The sequence below is a fragment of the Odontesthes bonariensis genome, chromosome 6 (assembly GCF_027942865.1).
Source record: "Odontesthes bonariensis isolate fOdoBon6 chromosome 6, fOdoBon6.hap1, whole genome shotgun sequence".
In the NCBI taxonomy this organism is placed as follows: domain Eukaryota; kingdom Metazoa; phylum Chordata; class Actinopteri; order Atheriniformes; family Atherinopsidae; genus Odontesthes; species Odontesthes bonariensis.
In genome coordinates this window covers 40041100-40058849 of record NC_134511.1, presented here as the reverse complement: position 1 = coordinate 40058849, position 17750 = coordinate 40041100, and the positions used below count along the sequence as shown (strand labels likewise).

At 40.4% G+C, this 17750-nt stretch overlaps 1 protein-coding gene across 2 annotated transcripts in view; it reads right to left on the bottom strand.

The window, feature by feature from the left end:
• edil3a (EGF-like repeats and discoidin I-like domains 3a) overlaps window positions 1-17750 on the bottom strand; it is a 110954-nt gene that overhangs the window by 26553 nt on the left and 66651 nt on the right. For both annotated transcript variants that reach the window (XM_075468798.1, XM_075468797.1), the window contains exons 6-8: window positions 6849-7004; window positions 5944-6088; window positions 5614-5798 (exon numbers count right to left, since the gene is read on the bottom strand). In XM_075468798.1, coding sequence (XP_075324913.1) covers window positions 5614-5798; window positions 5944-6088; window positions 6849-7004 — 486 coding nt within the window. The remainder of the gene's footprint in view (window positions 1-5613; window positions 5799-5943; window positions 6089-6848; window positions 7005-17750) is intronic.

Below are 17750 nucleotides of genomic sequence, written 5' to 3'. Positions count from 1 at the left end.
TACGAGAGCACTTTATGTGGAATATACACATTGCAAGAAATCTCCTCTATGAAATTTTCTAGGTTAGTCTCAGATTAATGTCATCATGCTAAACCTAAGACAAAAATAATAAAACAAATTAAACTTGTAAATCAGACATGTTCTGAAATGGCTTTGGGCATGGCAGTAATGGACTGTCAGATCCGTTGAGCTAAGTGTAAAGATACAGAGTTAATTTTATGTTCTCTTCTTCTTCATTTTCTCTCGGTAGAGATAGCCACCACCCAGAATCTCTTCACTGCTCCCCGCAACATGAGATGTAATTCGAAATTTCATATTGTGACTCAGAAAAGTGCATGTTTGCTAAGCAATTTGTTGACAGATACAGAATAAAAATCACAATCACTCCATTCCAACCTTGTTAATTTGTTTGTTTGAAGCATGTTTATCATAATGTACCACAGAACTCTCCACGTCCTGAACAGTACTTGTGAGAAAATTTGCAGCGAATATGCAGCATTTACAGCACTGAACTGAAAAGTAGCCGCTGTCTCTGTAGCCTTTTTTCTTTGTTATGTGGACATATCAAGGTGCATAATTAAGTCATCAGCTTATGCAAGCAGGGACATTTGGCAGCTCAGTCTGACAGACTCATTGTGACTCATGAAATCATCTTGAAAGATTCTGTTGCAGTCTCCCTCTGTGTAATCTTATCTCCTGCCAGGCCAGAAAAAACTTGGATGGTACCCAGAAGGTACCCCGCCTCTCGCCCAATGACTGCTGGGATAGGCTCCAGTCCCCCGCAACCCGACCGATGGATTAAGCATGCATTGAAAATGGATGGATGGATGGGTACCCAGAAGGTCCAGAGGCCTCATGTACAAAGGGTGCGTACGCACAAAATAGTGGCGTACGCACCTTTTCATGTCAACGATCAGATGTATCAAGAGCGAAATGACCGTGGAAATGTGCGGTGCCTCACACCAACTTCAGGGCTGGCGTACGCACGTTTCTGCAGCTGTTGATTCTTTGGCGACACCTAAGGTGATGATGGGAAACTGTTATAATAATAAATGTGAAAACAATTAGTCCTCAGATAGTGATGTGCACATTTGAGATAGATGAACAATTAATACTGATAAACAATTAACCCACCAAATGTGTCTGCTATACACGAGTGGATATAAAAGCATGCGCAAAGTGGTGCAATGCATACCATTGAAAACAATGGCTGCTTTAGCAGTATTAGAAGACTTTGCAAATGGTGCAATTCGAAGAGAGCGTGTGTTCACTACAACAGAGAGGATTAACTGGCATATGATGGCGACTGATTACTCATTAGCCGTTTTGAGGGAAATCCTCCTGGAACTGCGCAGGGCTGCAGCCGGCGTTGGAGCGCAACACTGCGAGGAGCCATGCGCTGCCTGTGCTCACAGGTGATGTGCACACTGGGGTTCCATTCCAGGGGCAGGTGGCCAACCGATTGGGACTGTGCCAGTCTACCCTGAGCCGAGCCATGCCAGCCGTGTGGGACAGAATTATCCGCAGCCACGTATATCAAATTCCCAACAGGCCAACATTAAAGCTCAATTTGAAGCGAGAGCCGCTTTTGTAATCGGGGCTATCGACTGCACACATATTGCTATAAAAGCGCAATCACATGATGAATTTGTATGTTAACAGGAAACATTTTCATTCGATCGATGTACAGATCATATGTGATGCGTAAATGCAATTAACCAACATTGTGGCGAGGTGCCCTGGTTCAACGCACGATTCATACATTCTGAGTAACAGCATCATTGGGAACAGACTACAGGGTGGCACTGTGCGCGATGGCTGGCTTCTTGGTGAGTAACTTTATTGTGTAATTGTCCTAACATTATTCCCCGTGACGCGCATTGAGTATGTGCGCCCCCAGTTTCTATCCCGTCTTAAAGTTAGTTTCTTGCTGTTTTTTGCTGGTTAAACTTCAGCTTAAGATCTTTCTAACAAACCCCTGATCGTCTCTGTGGGCAAAGAGCAGTGTCACCCATAGTTGCCCGACTCTCTGTTCAAACAGAGTCGGTCACCCCCCCACCCACCTATTTTGGCCACACTGCGGTGGTGGGCAGCCACTCTCTGCTTCACATCCACCTTAATGTTGGACCACTTCTTCTTCACCTCTGCTTGTGTGGCTTCTCAGACCCCCCAGCATTGACAGGCTCTCCCACCCACTCATCTTAGTTTGCTGCTTATGCCGGAGGACAGCGTGCCAAAGAACACATTTTTGCGCACCTCCACTTCAGAAAGTAGCACCGATATCTCGCTTTCCGTAACGTTCTAATTTTTTCCCATCTTATTCATTCTTTTTTCTTTATTTTCTGATCGTACACAGAGGGGAATCGCAGGTGCAGGGTTAATTTAAATATGATTTGCGTATTTAAGTAGGCGTGTGGACAGGGAGGAGTCGGGTGCTCCGACATGTGCGCTCAATTCCACGTTGATTGGGATGTACAAAGCAAATGTGCTTGGATTGATGCGTGAGCACAGATTCATACAGCCGACGTTGGAGGGCATTTGGGTTTGAGCGTACGCCATGTTTCAGTAGGAAATCCACGCAAGTCTTTGTACATGAGGCCCCAGGTCATCTGTGTTTTTGTTTTGACTTGCAGTGCTCTGTGGCAAAACATTCAATTCTTGAGTATTCAGTCTGCAGAAAATATGTTGCGAATATGCTTATCAGACTGGACTGTTACATCATACATTTCATCATACATTTTTCTACCTATGCCCACTTCTCATCCATTTGCCTGCAGCAGAGCAAACATGTTAAACTTTAAGTCAGCTGAAACACTGAAACTGCTACACACTATACAATGACAAATGGCAATATTGCAGAAACTTAAACAAGTTAGTAAGTGGTGAGAATTATGTATCAGTCTCTGAAATGTTAGACACATAGCAGTAATAGATCATAATAGCCTTTGGCTTCACTACTAATGATCATGCTTTGCCAATATTGGAGGCAAAACTTGTTCCTAATTGCCAGCTCCAACATGTCCCACACTGCAAGTTGACTGGATTCGTCTCTTAGGTTTACATGTAAGAAACCCTGGCAGTCTGAATCTGTGTTTTTAGGCACTGCTGTTGCCAGTCCAAAATCCTCATCTGTCAGAATCACTGCTCATTTTGCTCCTGTCTTCCAGTGCACAAAAATCGCACGGTATGGGACGACACAAGAGAAAAACAACTGAACAAAAGATAAGTCAAAAAGAAAAGAAAGCGTACTGGGAAGAAGCGTACACAATTAGCTGCATACTATTTACAAAAGATCTTGCCCAATTGTAGGCATCAAGCAATCCAGATGTTATTGCTTGGTGATTGCTGAGAGATTCCCCCTGTTCTAACTCCACAAAAAAGAAACAGCTGTCTTGATAAATAAGAATACTTACTTCATAATTAAGGCTGATTTATTCCATTAGTCAGTGAGGCTTTAAGTTTTTCAGTAATGGCACTGAGAATCAATTATTTACCATGGTAACAGTACCAAAAAGATAGAGACGGTGGTACATTAACAAATGCACATTATAAGTAAATGTACAAAGTACTCAGTTCCAGCAGTTCCATCAATAGAAATATGAAACAGCACTTTGTGAAATATAACTCTCAGTATTTGCTCCTTAAAAACTAGACATTATATATGCCTGTGTGCTCAGACATGGTCCTTGGAAATGGAAGCTATTGATTCTCTCACTGCATCTGTAGCATCTCCCCTTTTCTGCCGGCACTGCATGTAATATGAGGCCACAAGTTTTCCTTCACCCAAAGCAATCAATTTTGCTCAGCCGAGCCCCATGACATAGATGGAACCTGCCTAAGTACCTTTCTCTTCCAACATAGATCCCCGCATGCCATCACCTTCCGAGAAAAGCTCTGAGGAAAATCATGCATCTTACCATTCTAATAGCGGACAGAGAAGTAAGTGTGACTATCGAGCGTTAACTGTGTCAGCGCCAGAGAGGGTTTATTTGTAAAGCGAGTGCATAAGAAACTCCAAGAAAGAAGAAAAATCTTTTTGATCTTCAATTCCCTGAGAAGATTATCCACATGACAATTTTGGTTTAAAATGAAAATATTTTGGTTCTCACTCTAAAAGCAAGAACATGTAATGCCTTTTATATATATATAAAAAAAAATCCAATATGAGGCCCTATGTGAGAGAATGGAGAACATGAGGAATTGATATATAATCTAAACTCCATCAGCCCACATCACTTCCACATGCTAAACAGAAAGACATGGAGGTGAACATTCACTTAGAGCCGTTATCCTTCTCAAGAAACATGCTTAGCCATCTGTTACCGTAATGATAACAATTAGAGGTTCTTAGAGGTGGTTAGCACCGTTGCCACACAGCAAGAGAGTTCCTGGTTCAAATCCTATTTTGGGTCTTTTACAAGGCCAAACCACAGCCCTTTTACAGACAGCCGTTCCGCTTCCTATTCGCCCCATTATAAAAAATTTGGCTGCAGTTCAGTTGATTTTCTCTGGGGGCGCTGGCGAGCGAGTGCAGAATGACCATTTTCCATAGGGCTGGCGCTAATAACTCAAAAAATGTCCCCGCTGGCGGCTGAAACCTGAAAATAATACTGTGATTTCTGACAGAGGGATGTGGATTTATATCGAAAGTACAATAACCTGGGAGTTATAGCTTTCTGTTTTCTTACAGGTCTGGCATTTGCGAGTCAGTATCCGCTAGCATCTAGCTAACGGAATCTGAAGAACGCATGGCTGATTACGACCGGCTGCTTTACGGCACTCGTCCACTGTGCCAGAGTGCTAACCTGGTGCCGCTAACGACAACCAAAGCTAAACCAGAGGCTAGTCAGAGAGTATGTAAAAGGGCTGTGCTGAAATCTGTAACTATTTGAGCTAACCCCTCTCTGCTAGCTCAGCACTAGGACTGACCATGCCGTAAAGTGATGCCACATGCGTGACGTCACTCGGGATGCAATACTGACAATAAATGTGTATTTTAAACAAATCTAGTGAGTCTAAAAAAATCAAACCAAGTGCCGTTTGAAAGGATAATTTATCCTGCCTTTAGGAAAATGAAAATGAAAAAATACATCTAAGGTGGATTTCATAGTACCACCATAGAGTTGGGCGTGCTCTGCACTGCTTCGTTGGCGCCCCTAGAGTGCAGTACCACCCGGAAATAGCCGCCAGTTTTCCCTCTCCTCATAATAGAGACTCTCTGGCCAAACTAAACAACTGCAACAGTGTAGGCAGTGGATACAATAAGACCGGTACGGAAATGAAAAGACACATCGACCTGTTGACAACTTTTTCTTAGAATGACTCTGAAAGCTAATTAAAGAGAGTAGGGTTTTTAGATATGATGTAATTTGCAATCAACACTGCATCCATAAATGAAAACTTTCCATATCAAATACAATTAAATTCACTGGAATACATTGCCACGTACACACCATCAATAACTTTGCCAGAGATGTAAAAGCTAATACTTCATCACACTGAAAGTCAGCTTTCTGCAAGAATTTGGCTGTCTGTTCATTTCCCAGCTAATACATTAATTTCTCTCTACAGTCGATAACACAGATAGCAGGTTTAGCTCAGATTATACCTTACCTGTAGCCACTGTGATTGGTCACTGTGTCCAGCTGTCCATGCATTGACTTTGCCCTGTTTGTCCAAACGGGCCTTCCCAGGCTCCCAAGTGAACATGTCCATGTTGAGTGTTCTGAAGATGCTGGAGGCTGTGACCTGATAGTCCTGGATATGGCCTGACTTCATCCCAAGAGGTTCAGAACAGCCTTGAAACAAAACAATAATAGAATTAGTCTAACCATCTTAACAATACACCACCTCCACTGCACCCAACTTTTAAATAATCTATGCTTTACTTTCCATTCATGATGAAGGTATTGTAATTCAGTCGAATCAGTAAAGATAACTTGCCTGTTAGTTCACAACCGAGCAGCTCCATCCGTAAGGTACAGTGCCTCCTGCAGACTTGGGGGTAAATGCGCACATACTGGGCTTCAATGGGAGGTGTGAAAGAGTTGGCTGATGGAGCATTGTTATCAACATTTCCTCTGAAAATCTGTTGAAAGGGATGAAATAAAAGCAAATGGGGGTGTGAGAGGACAGTGAAGTCGATCACGTTGCTGGCATGTGACCTGTCTATCTGCTTCTGTCTCTTTTGTCTACTCAACAAATTGCTGTCATTCAAGGTCAATGAGCTTGAATTACAGTGAAAAATCACCAATTTCCCGCACCACTTGAGCCAGCTAATTCATAAGAACAGTGTGTGTTTTAAAATAGTCCTCTATTATATTGCTATACCTGCTGGGGAGTTCCAAACTAATGGCTGAAGATAATGTTATCACATCAGACTGAGACGTATGCATTAAATCATAAATATCCTCAGTGTCGTGATGAAATGACATAAAATTAAACCACAGATTAATATTGTTACATATCAGGAATTTGATAAGAAGTTTGGATTTGTGGTATTTCGTTGCTGGTCTAAGCAGAGGAAAGCACTGGCTTGCTGTCAGGAGTGATGGAGTGTTGTGTGGCCTGTTTGGTGGCAGTTCATCCCCAAAAAGTATAAAAATTCAATCTAAAAGTCATAAAAGTGGAGAGGGGTAAGGGGCAGCAGGATGGGCCCAGTGTGTGCAAGCTAATTATAAATCCATCTCATCATGTCCTCCACTCTGCCCTTGAACAAGTACACAGTCTCTGCTCTATGAGTGCACATGTGCATAAGTGTGTATCTCTGCAAACGTATAAAGACTAAGAAACAGTAGGTGACAATGAATGTGCACACTTCTGTCCATATGCTCGCACGTGTCTCTCACCATATCGTCGTCTTTGCCCTTGACTTTATATGTTCTCCAGGTCTTCCCATCATCACTGTAGGCTACTTTGTAAGACTTGACATACTCTGGGCTGCCGATGCGCTTTGCACCCTGGGTAATTAGGCCCGTGACCCTCATTCTCCTTTGGAGGTTTATCTGTGGAAAGGCAAATTCATGAAATTATAGCTTTAAAGTTTTTTGTTGGAACACACACACACACACACACACACATTAGATGTGTATCCGTGGGCACGATCTGTGCGAGTATGCTTGTCATAGGAATCAATGCAGCCCCTTGTTTTCTTCGGGGCCATCCATTTTATTCAGAAGCTCAGAGATTAAACAGAACATTTAATGAGTCCCAATGTCCCACATCTAGTACATGTTATCATAGATATGGTGCCGATATGAAGCAACATGGTGAGCGAAGAAGAAAAGAGGAGATAGAAAAAAGAGAAATAAAAAAGGAAATTGGTTAAAAGACGATAAGCATAGATCCTAAAGAGCAAATACAGAGCTGGATCTTAAGTGTACTGTATGTGTATACCATTTTAAGGCCTTTTACAGAAAAGCTGTTCATTTCTACAAAAACGCACCTTTTCCTCAAAATTTCCTTTTACATTGATGATTGGATTGCACATTGGACAGTCTTTAAAATATAAAAGTAAAGGTACTATAACTGTAACACCCCTAAAAAACGGCATTATTTGCAGTTGAGGTAGTCTTTACCTTACAAACAATCAAAAAAACACTTAATCAAGATTATTATAAAAATATAAAATAGGTTATGAAATATACTATACTATTTCAAGGTAACCCAAAGTGTAGTGGCCTCTCTATGTGGAGATTGCATGTTCTTCCTCTGCATGCCTGGGTTTCCTCCCACAAAGATAAGCATATCAAGTCGCCTGTTGATTCTAAATTGTGTTAGTGCATAGTTGTCTGTCTCTGTCTCAGCCCTGTAATGGACTGGTAACCTATTCAGGGTGCATACAGCTTCTTTTCCGGGCATTCTTGAATGACTGACAGGAGACTCACTCTTTCATAGTGACATTTGTTGGTATCTATTTAGTACTAAAAAAAAAAAAAAAAAGAAAAACTCACACTATACGTAAACAGTCTGCCTCCAATTACAAGGTTGCAGCAGGCTTCAGAACTAAGGATAATTTACACATGACACATCTATGTTTTCCTACAGTCTGCAACCTGTCATCGCTGGTTGAAGAGTGTTGTAATTCTGGTGAGCTTGTATAAAAAAAATGAGACAGCTGATGACAATTGATGACAGCTCACCTCATTGTGACAAAAACAGTGGCCTTTAGTGACTAAGCAGCGCTGTCATGTGGGATTACTCATACTCTGTGCTCGCCGACAGATGGTTTGAAAGAGGAAAAGCAGCTCTCTATGCCAGACTGCCAGTGGAGATTAAACTTTCACCAAATGTAGACATTTTTAAATCCAGGTTAAAAACATTTCTTTTCTCATGTGTCTATGCATGAAATATCTTTTAACTTATCTAGACTGTTGCCTGATTTTAAATTCATTTAAATGATTTTATTTGTTTCTCTTTATATTATTTTATGTATTTTTAATGCTTCTTGCACTCCCTGCTGCAATGCTTTTATTTTATGTAAAGCACTTTGAACTGTTTGTACATGAAATGTGCTATACAAATAAATTTGATTTGATTTGATTTGATTTATGCCTAGAAATCCCACACCGTAAATCGTGTCATCACAACATCTCACAAGATTGCCAGGTAGATATCCAACTAATTTCTTGAAATGGTTTCAATAAACAAGAAAATAAGTCTTGCTGCCTCCTTTGAAAGAGTTCAAAGCAGTACTCATGAGCACACATACACTCACTATGTGTGAATTTATGCCAATGGGGACTCATCATTCATTGGCACAACGTATTCCCTAGCCCCTTACCTTAACTATCACAAATAAATGCTTCATCCTATGCCAAATTCCAGCCCTAAAACCTAGTCTTGACCCTCAGAAATCACTTTGTACCTGTGGGAATAGAACTGTGGTCTCCATGTGGCAGCCGGCTGCAGTAGCTCTGGACATATTGTGCCTTTCTTTGCATCTCCTTGAGATTTTTTCTCATGAGCTTTTTTTCTATGAAAACGCTGTTTTTTTTTAACATTTCTCTATGCTGGTTTGGATGCTGTGTTGCTGAAAGGATTCATGCTGCTAACAGTGTCACTTTTTTACATTTATTATGACGCATAACCATGGCAATGAGAAAGGTGTTTGCATGTGAGAGCAGATAATTGAGCTTTCAAACCTTATGATGTCTAGGATGCATAGTAGAAATAAAATGGAGAAAAAGAAGGAAGAAGCTTAAACTATTTATTTACTTGATCATCATGGGAGTATAAGATCACTCGCAAATAACGGGGCCAACAGTAATATGAGGAGGGCAATAGTATGTTTTCCATGAGACATGGCTGCAGGAACAGTTCTAACACCTCTCTAGTCAGCTTTAAGTTCATATGGGATGACAGAAACTGGTGCAATTGGAGGGATTGCACTGCTTGTTAACAACAGATGGTGTAAATCTGGACATGTTGATGAGAACGGACGTCTTTGCACCCCAGATAGTGAACCCCTGGCTATGAGTTGCAGTCCATGTTCACCGGTTACCTGCTGATGCTGTGTTTGATATTATCAGCTGGGTTGTTGCCAAGCTAAAGAAACACCCCGACCTACTGATGGTGTTCTCTGAAGAAGTCTACCACACTTTTCACATTTCCCCATTAGGTCTGTACTTAAGATTCATCATGACCGAGGTTGAGAATATTTACACTTAAAAACAGGAATAATTTCAAAGCCGATTCCAGGAAATGTCTAACATCAGTTACAACATGACTTCAGTTAGGATGGTACTTAAGAAGCTGGTGCTCATTTTCAGGTGAACACATCATAGTGTTACTCTGAAACAGGAAAATGTACTTGACTGTTGGTGTAAAAGAAACTCGAAGCGTTATCTCCTGAGGACATTTGAGATGAGAGTTTTGCTCGTATGGATTCAGCACAAGAAAAGAACTGTTAATATTCACCAACCTTGTCTGAAAAGCCAAAACCCGATGGAGTAATGTATAAAAATTCTGGGTATTTCAAATCCAATTTCCATTTGCGGAGACAAGACTTAATCACATATATTTTCTGCCTTACCTGCTTAAACCAACATGTCATGTTAATTACACATAAGTATCACTGCTGGAGCCTTAAAGCCTCAGATGACCCTTATTTTCACATTCATAGCATTTCTTATCTCCTCTCAAATTTCTTTACCGTGATAAGTGTTCCTTAGACTAATTAGAAGCCCTGTCACTAAAAGGCCACTGTTGGAGTAATTGGGGTGATCCTTCACATTTTTTTAAATGGCTACTCCGAAATGCACCTCTGTCACTTAAGTGCTAATAAAGATCCATTTCCTTATTTAAGTGAGGCATCATTTGAAGCATCCTCCTTTTGTCAACAGACCAATGTGTGTCATTGTGATGGAAATGTTTCATTCAACAACATGACTGGAAATGCATAAAGGAGAGTAAAAAAATACACTAAGAAACACATGTAACACCATATTAAATTTAGCATTTAAGAACTATAGTTAATTTGGAAACCAGAAAACTGTCAGCTGGTCTAATAAATTGTCCAATTGAGCCCAAATTTAGGGGGAGCATCATGGTTACGGGCTGCTTTGCTACTTCAGGGCCAGGATGCTTGGCAAATATGGAAATAATTCAAAGTTTATAATTAATTTCAAATTAGCTCTCTAAAAGTTTACATGGCAATGACAGCAGATCAGGACAGAAGTTGGAACAAGAAAATGGAACAAAACAGTGACCTAAAGCACACAATTAAATCAAAACAAGAGTCGGTGAAAAACAGTAGTCACTTGTTATTGTGCAAGTCTCATAAACAGCTACAAGAAACACCTGATGGAGACTGCTGCTGATAAAAATAGTCCCAGAAGATTAACTCAACGATTCACCTTTTTCTTGTTTTTTTTTTTTATTATTTTTTTATTTATTGTTCCAGCTTACATCTGTTGTGATTGTTGTTAATTATTATAACTATTGTTTTCTTTGAAAACTGTGACAAATTCCAAAGCACATTAAATGCATTATCAATTAGGACATCTGCAAAATTTTAAAGGACACAAAGCAAGAAAATCACAAAAAGAAGATGCACTGTACAATGTGTTGTTTTTTTTCTTCCTAACATAGATCTTTCTTTACTGTGGTGCAGGGTAAAAAAAAAAAAAACACACAGTAAGACACAACTGCCTGTTCTTTGTAGAAAAATAACTCGCATCAAAGCAACCAAACAGACAAAAAGTGTGCCCGAGGTTGCTTCTCTGTAAGTTTTCTGCGGAGACACAAAGACACCAAAAAGTATGAAGAAAGTTTAAAATGAACTCTTAACCTTTCCCAACCCCAAGTTTTTCTAAACATGCGGAAACAATAAATCTCAGGAAACCGTGCCCCTTTGATCAGATCTCAAACTTTAAAAACACTTGTTATGAACATAACATGGTATGATTAGGGGTGGGCGATATGGGGAAAAAAAATATCTCGATATTTTTTAGGATTTTCACGATAAAGATATTTTGACGATATTTAAAAAAAAATTAAAACTTGCGTTAAGATCACAATAAAATGAACACAAGCATGCAAGTCTAAGTACACACGGCCGGTACAGTGAAACTGCGAATGGCTCATTAAATCAGTTATGGTTCCTTTGATCGCTCTACCGTTACTTGGATAACTGTGGCAATTCTAGAGCTAATACATGCAAAACGAGCGCTGACCTTCGGGGATGCGTGCATTTATCAGACCCAAAACCCATGCGGGGTGCCTCTCGGGGTGCCGCGGCCGCTTTGGTGACTCTAGACAACATCGAGCCGTTTCTCAGGCTACTTCTCCCTCCGGAGAGGGAGCCTGAGAAATGGTTACCACATCCAAGGAAGGCAACAGGCGCGCAAATTACCCACTCCCGACTCGGGGAGGTAGTGACGAAAAATAACAATACAGGACTCTTTAAATCCTTTAACGGGGATCAATTGAAGGGCAAGTCTGGTGCCAGCAGCCGCGGTAATTCCAGATCCAATAGCGTATCTTAAAGTTGCTGCAGATTAAAAAGCTCGTAGTTGGATCTCGGGATCGAGCTGACGGTCCGCCGCGAGGCGAGCTGCCGTCTGTCCCAGCCCCTGCCTCTCGGCGCCCCCTCGATGCTCTTAGCTGAGTGTCCCGCGGGGTCCGAAGCGTTTACTTTGAAAAAATTAGAGTGTTCAAAGCAGGGCGTGGCGTGGCGCCGTGGTAAGGGCAGAGGACCACTGGCGTCGCACTTTACTGATTTTTGGCAATTGAAAAAAAAAAAAAAAAAAAATATATATATATATATATATATATATATATCTCCTATATCTCGATATTGCAAAATTACTCATTGTCAAAACAACATTCACGATAATTTCGCCAGCGATACATATCGCCCACCCCTAGGTATGATTCAACTTGTTTAACCTGCACCACCCTCAGATAATGTTCAGCATGTAACCATCGGTGACTTTCTAAAAGTGACTATGTGACTGGCTGTACTGCGCACTAATTGCAGGGATAAAGAATTCTAGAGCATTTCTAATACATTCTGACCTATTTGCTCCTGCAAAGAGAATGATCGAATATTAACGTATTTAAAAAAAACATAAATTACATGAATGGTGATACTATAATAGAAAGAACATCTAAAAAAATGAAGGCACATTCATTATGTTTGGAATGAGCTACATTTACAAATAAAGAAGATCATTTTGTTTTGTTAGCAGTTATGTTTACATTGAGATTTATAGCACAGAGCCATAAGATATGGATGCTAGAACTAAATCAGATTTATATGTAACAGCTAAAACCCCTAGTCAATAAAAGACAACTTGGCTCTGAGGAATAACGGCTATTTTTCACAGTTTCTTGACATTTCAAAGACAAAATGGATAATCTATTCATCAAGAAAATGATCAACAGTACAGTCAATAGGGATTTTAATTGTCAGTGACAGCCTCAGCCATGAGTGGGAAAGAAACCCAACAAATCTGTCACTTTGCAGTGACTCATCTACGTGTCAGATCGCACCATATAAAAAGCTCAAACAGTGAAGAGCAACATGACTTTTTTGTTGTTGTTTTTACTTTCATTTTCATTCAGGCATTTTCAGAGGGGTACTATGAATGGAGATTAGGGACTCTGGGAGCTATGTTGTGTGCCGAAAGTCAGCATTTTCGCTGTCGTGAAGGTGGCTCTCTTTTTTCATCTTGAATGGATACATGTACTCACGTACAGTGCACTGAAGAGTTTTTTTTTTTTTCAAAGTTTCAGACCTTTCACTGACTCTCATTCTGATGATATCCCAGGCATTAAACTCAGACTGAAACAACATTTAAATATCAGGAAGAAATACTGAAAATTATATCTAACATTACGGCTAAATTGAAAGCTTTTAAGTAACCTTTAATGAACGCTGGATTATCAAAGAGAATGACAATAACTCAATAATCCAACCGTCATTAGTCAACTTAAAAGCCAACCAGTGTGGTTTTAGATGTTCATCATTCTAAATGCCCACTTTAACCACAACACAACATTTATTCAAAAATATCCTATTTAGTATTTAAACTATCAAGTATGTGACCTACGGGTGGATTTTAATCTGAACAAAAAGCTAACCTTTTGACCGGATGGACGCTTAATTAACAACTAGGATGTAGATTCTCAGCTGAACGAACATGTTACATCCAAAACTGTTGATTGGTGATACTGTCACCAAAGAAGCTTTGCAGTCACGGCATAACAACATGAAGGTCGTCCTTTGTCAGTTCTATAATGATGATTTCTGCTCTAACAGATGATTAAAACATTAACTACTCTAGGGCTATATATAAGAGAATAGTCAATCAATAAAAATAGTTTTGATTTTGTTCTTGACTTGTAAGCTTACTATTCTATGTAGGTTTCTGTCATGCTTCTTGTCGAGTTAAAAGTTTAAGAGTTTTATCTGCAGCTGTCATGAGATAAACAGCTGGAATTACTCTTGCAGCAACTGTATGAGATTTTTATATTTTCCATACCTGCCAACCTGCTCTTGTGAATTAATGGTCAGGTGACTGGTGTATTTTGTGCAGAAATAGAGCCAAATGCCTTTTAAAAGGCTCATTTTATGATAACATGCACAGAGCCTGAAGAGGAAAGCCTGAGTTAACATAGAAACATCCTTAACACTAATGCTCTAACTGTTATCTTTGAAACTATAAATATAACTTTTGCTGTGCACACTGAGATCACAACTGTAGGAGGAGGTGCAACATCACTGTAACTATCAGATTGTCCTTGAAACTGCCTTCAAGACCTGTGGCACTGTTCTGTAACAATGCACAAGAGCACATGTACTTTACACACTCAAATGCACCCATATTCAAAAAGGCATAACTCCAAGCAATACATTTTTATATAACAGAAAACATTTTATCTATTGCTTTTTTTTCTGATGCTTATTGTGTGAAGTAATAAAAAAAACATTATCTGTTTTGTAAACAGAATCATAGTCAACCATGAGATGGTGTTTGAGATAGATACTCTTGCAAGAATGGACTCTGAACCAAGAGATGTTCTTAAAAGATGCAAGAGAATGGAAAATTCATTTCTATACCCACTTAATCCAGATCAGGGAGGGCTGGAGCCTATCCCAGCTGCCATTGGGTGAGAGAGCAGGATACAGCCTGGACGGGTCGCCAGTCCATCCCAGTGCCAGAACAATCCAGTGAGAAAAAGCTCATAGTTTCAGCTATGTGGTGCAACAGCGTTGAATTCATGTGTTTGGGACACAGCAAGTGGCAGTTTCATCCGCAGTTTTCCTGGATGCATATAAAAGGGTCAATCGTCTCTTATTTAACTTCAGCTGTACTCAGGGTGCCCAGTGTTTCTCATTCACTCACTTACATGTATTCCCACCAGTTATGTAGAAAGTAAGTTGTAAGCAGCAGTGTTCGAATTATCCACCGGGCTTCGGGGGGGTCGGAATTTTTTGCGGATCAATTGATGACGTCACCCCCCCCCCCCACAAAAAAAAAAATATCATAATAATATCATGATATGCAAACACAACAATACGTTATCATTTGCAAACTCCCTTACCCGTCTGCGGGTAAAAATGGGTATTGGGCGAGTTTTTCTGTATCTGTATATGGCTCTATGGCCCTAGAAATAACTAGAATTCAGTTTAGACTGGTTTAGTTTAGATTTAGTGTCTCCATGCGGGGTTTGAGCATGTTTGGAAATCATCTGGCAACCCTGCAAAATCCGCGCTGCGCAGGTGAATTCAGCTCAACTCTGCACGCAACACTGTCAAGTTCAACCACCTAGCCAAAGTTTGTCTCACACACGTTGCTGCAGCAGGACGTTACTAACTTTCCAGTTAGCAACAAGCACAGCAGCAGAACCAACACATGCAGAATAATACATATATTAAACCTAGCAACGACCCAACTTCAAACAGCTGTATGGCTTACCAAAAGCCCACAAGCAAACTAGCAACTAGCCTACATTATGTAGTGCCCATGAGACGCAATCAAGAAATGTCAATCAGCAAAGTGAACCCAATGACGCATACAGAATCAAGCTGTAAATTATCAGACTACAACTGCCAAATTCAACATAGCTTGTAATGTCCGCTGTAAACAGTGTGCGCTTTTCTTGAGATTGAAAAGTGCTATCAGACAGCCCCGTGGTGCTAGTCATGGTATACTGCTAGCTGCTACATGAAATGGCTTCAAACAGAGTCAAAATTATAATTAATCCTTTATTTGTCACGGCGGACATATGGTAAGGAATCCCATTTTTCCTACCTCTTTGTGGGCATACTATCATATTTGCCTCCTTGCAAGACACAGCTATCCTTGCTGCTTGCTTGGTGGAGTCACACTATCCATTTGCCTTCTTCTAACTTAGTTAAATGATATGATTCCAATTGTGCTTTAAACACATGATAAGCCTTGTATTTTATTTTCTGACATCAGGTATGTTGTTTGGTGTATTCTGGATTAGAGCAGTCCGCCTCTGTCTTTGAACTGAGACTAGCCTACTTGTGCATGTTGACTCGATGGAATTCCTCTGATGTAGTCCTAGGCTAACTTTTTTTCTCATGGGAGAAAGGGAAGGGCGGTCACCTGTCTTGAGTGTTTGTAAGTTCAGTGCTTTAAAGTTGAAATAATATTAGTCTGATTTGTTAGTTTCATTTAACAAATCACGGGAAACCTCCACCTTGACACCTTAAATCCACGCGCTCGCATCTCAAACATCATTTTAACGTGCATCAAAACCCTGCATCTCAGTGCTGCCGATGTTTTGGACTATGCGCGAGCTGCCTGCGAACATGCGAAACGCCCGCTGGTGGTACAGTCCATTGAAGGGGTGTTCCAAAACGCATTTTATTTGGTTATTCATAGTACACATTGAAAAATACTAAGTAACAAGACATTTTCAACACCTGATTTTAATAATAGATCAATTTTTTCAGTACCCCCCAAAAGTGTAATTTAGTCCCATTTGGGGGGTATCAAGTCTCAATCGGGGGGGTCAGACCCCCCCGGTACCCCCGTAATTCGAACACTGGTAAGCAGGGTCAGTCACGTTCGTGCACGAAACAAGGAATCGTCTGCGCTCTTCGTCTTATTATCAACAGATCTTTTTGTTTGTTTTAGCTGCTTTTGGAATATTATTTTTATCACTAATATAAACTGGCTTCGACCATGATGATGGATTTTTCGCAATGTCAGTACATCACCAGCCTAAGTGGCAACTCCCATCAGCATTTTCTTCTGGAAAGCAACCAAAAGCCAATTTGCTCGGCTTAGTAAATCTGGCCCCTATAGATTTCAACGCCAACAAATGCAACCAAACTGATGAAGATCTGCATCCAAAACATTATGTCACTAACTGTTTGACTTCCATTAAAAGATGCTCACACCTGCTTAGCCTTCACAAGTGATTTGTATTGTTTCATTCGTTCAACACGATTGGCTAAAGTTATATCTTGCTGATAATGGTTAGACTGGCAACATATTTCCCTTGAGTGTTCAAATGCAATTTTATGAGTGAGCTAGATGTGGTGAGGGTGTGGAAAATTCTCACAGTACGTAGGTGTGTGAGCAATAGCGAGCTACCGCACACACAAGCACACACAAGCACACACACAACTCAAAAGCCCACAAATCAAGCACAAGCACATCTTCAGTCTGCATGTGTTGTCTGAATCTCTGTGATGTATTATTCAAAGAATTTTGTTTTTCTGTTTGTTTTTGATTGATACATTTGTTGAGGTTTAAGGTTCAAGAAATAAAGAGATGAAATTGGCCGACATAAAAAGGTTTGGGGTGCTGTACCAGAGAAAAAACACAGAAATAGCCATACTAACGTACACCTGATGAGGTTTTCATCCGTCAGTTTTAACCTGTTTCGCATGACAAACATGCAAACAGTCATGCCACATCACTCTACACTTCAAAGGCACGCCACCGACCGCTTAGTTTAATGCCAAAACACTGACATGCCTGCACACCTCTGTACTCACGTCCCAATTATCCGGGCCCTCCGAAGAAACACACAATGCCAACAGCATCCTGCGTAACATCCCACGTGGCATCATTAAAGTCAAACGCACTGCTTGAATGTTTTATGCCTCTCCACGTACCATGCTCTTTTTCTCTTTCTCTTCTCCTTTTTTATTCCACAAATCCATCTCTGCCTTGTTTTATTATTCTCTTGTTGTTACAAGAATATTGTAAGGCAGGGCTGCTCTGTCTCCATAACTCTGTTGCAGAGTAGTATATTTTTCT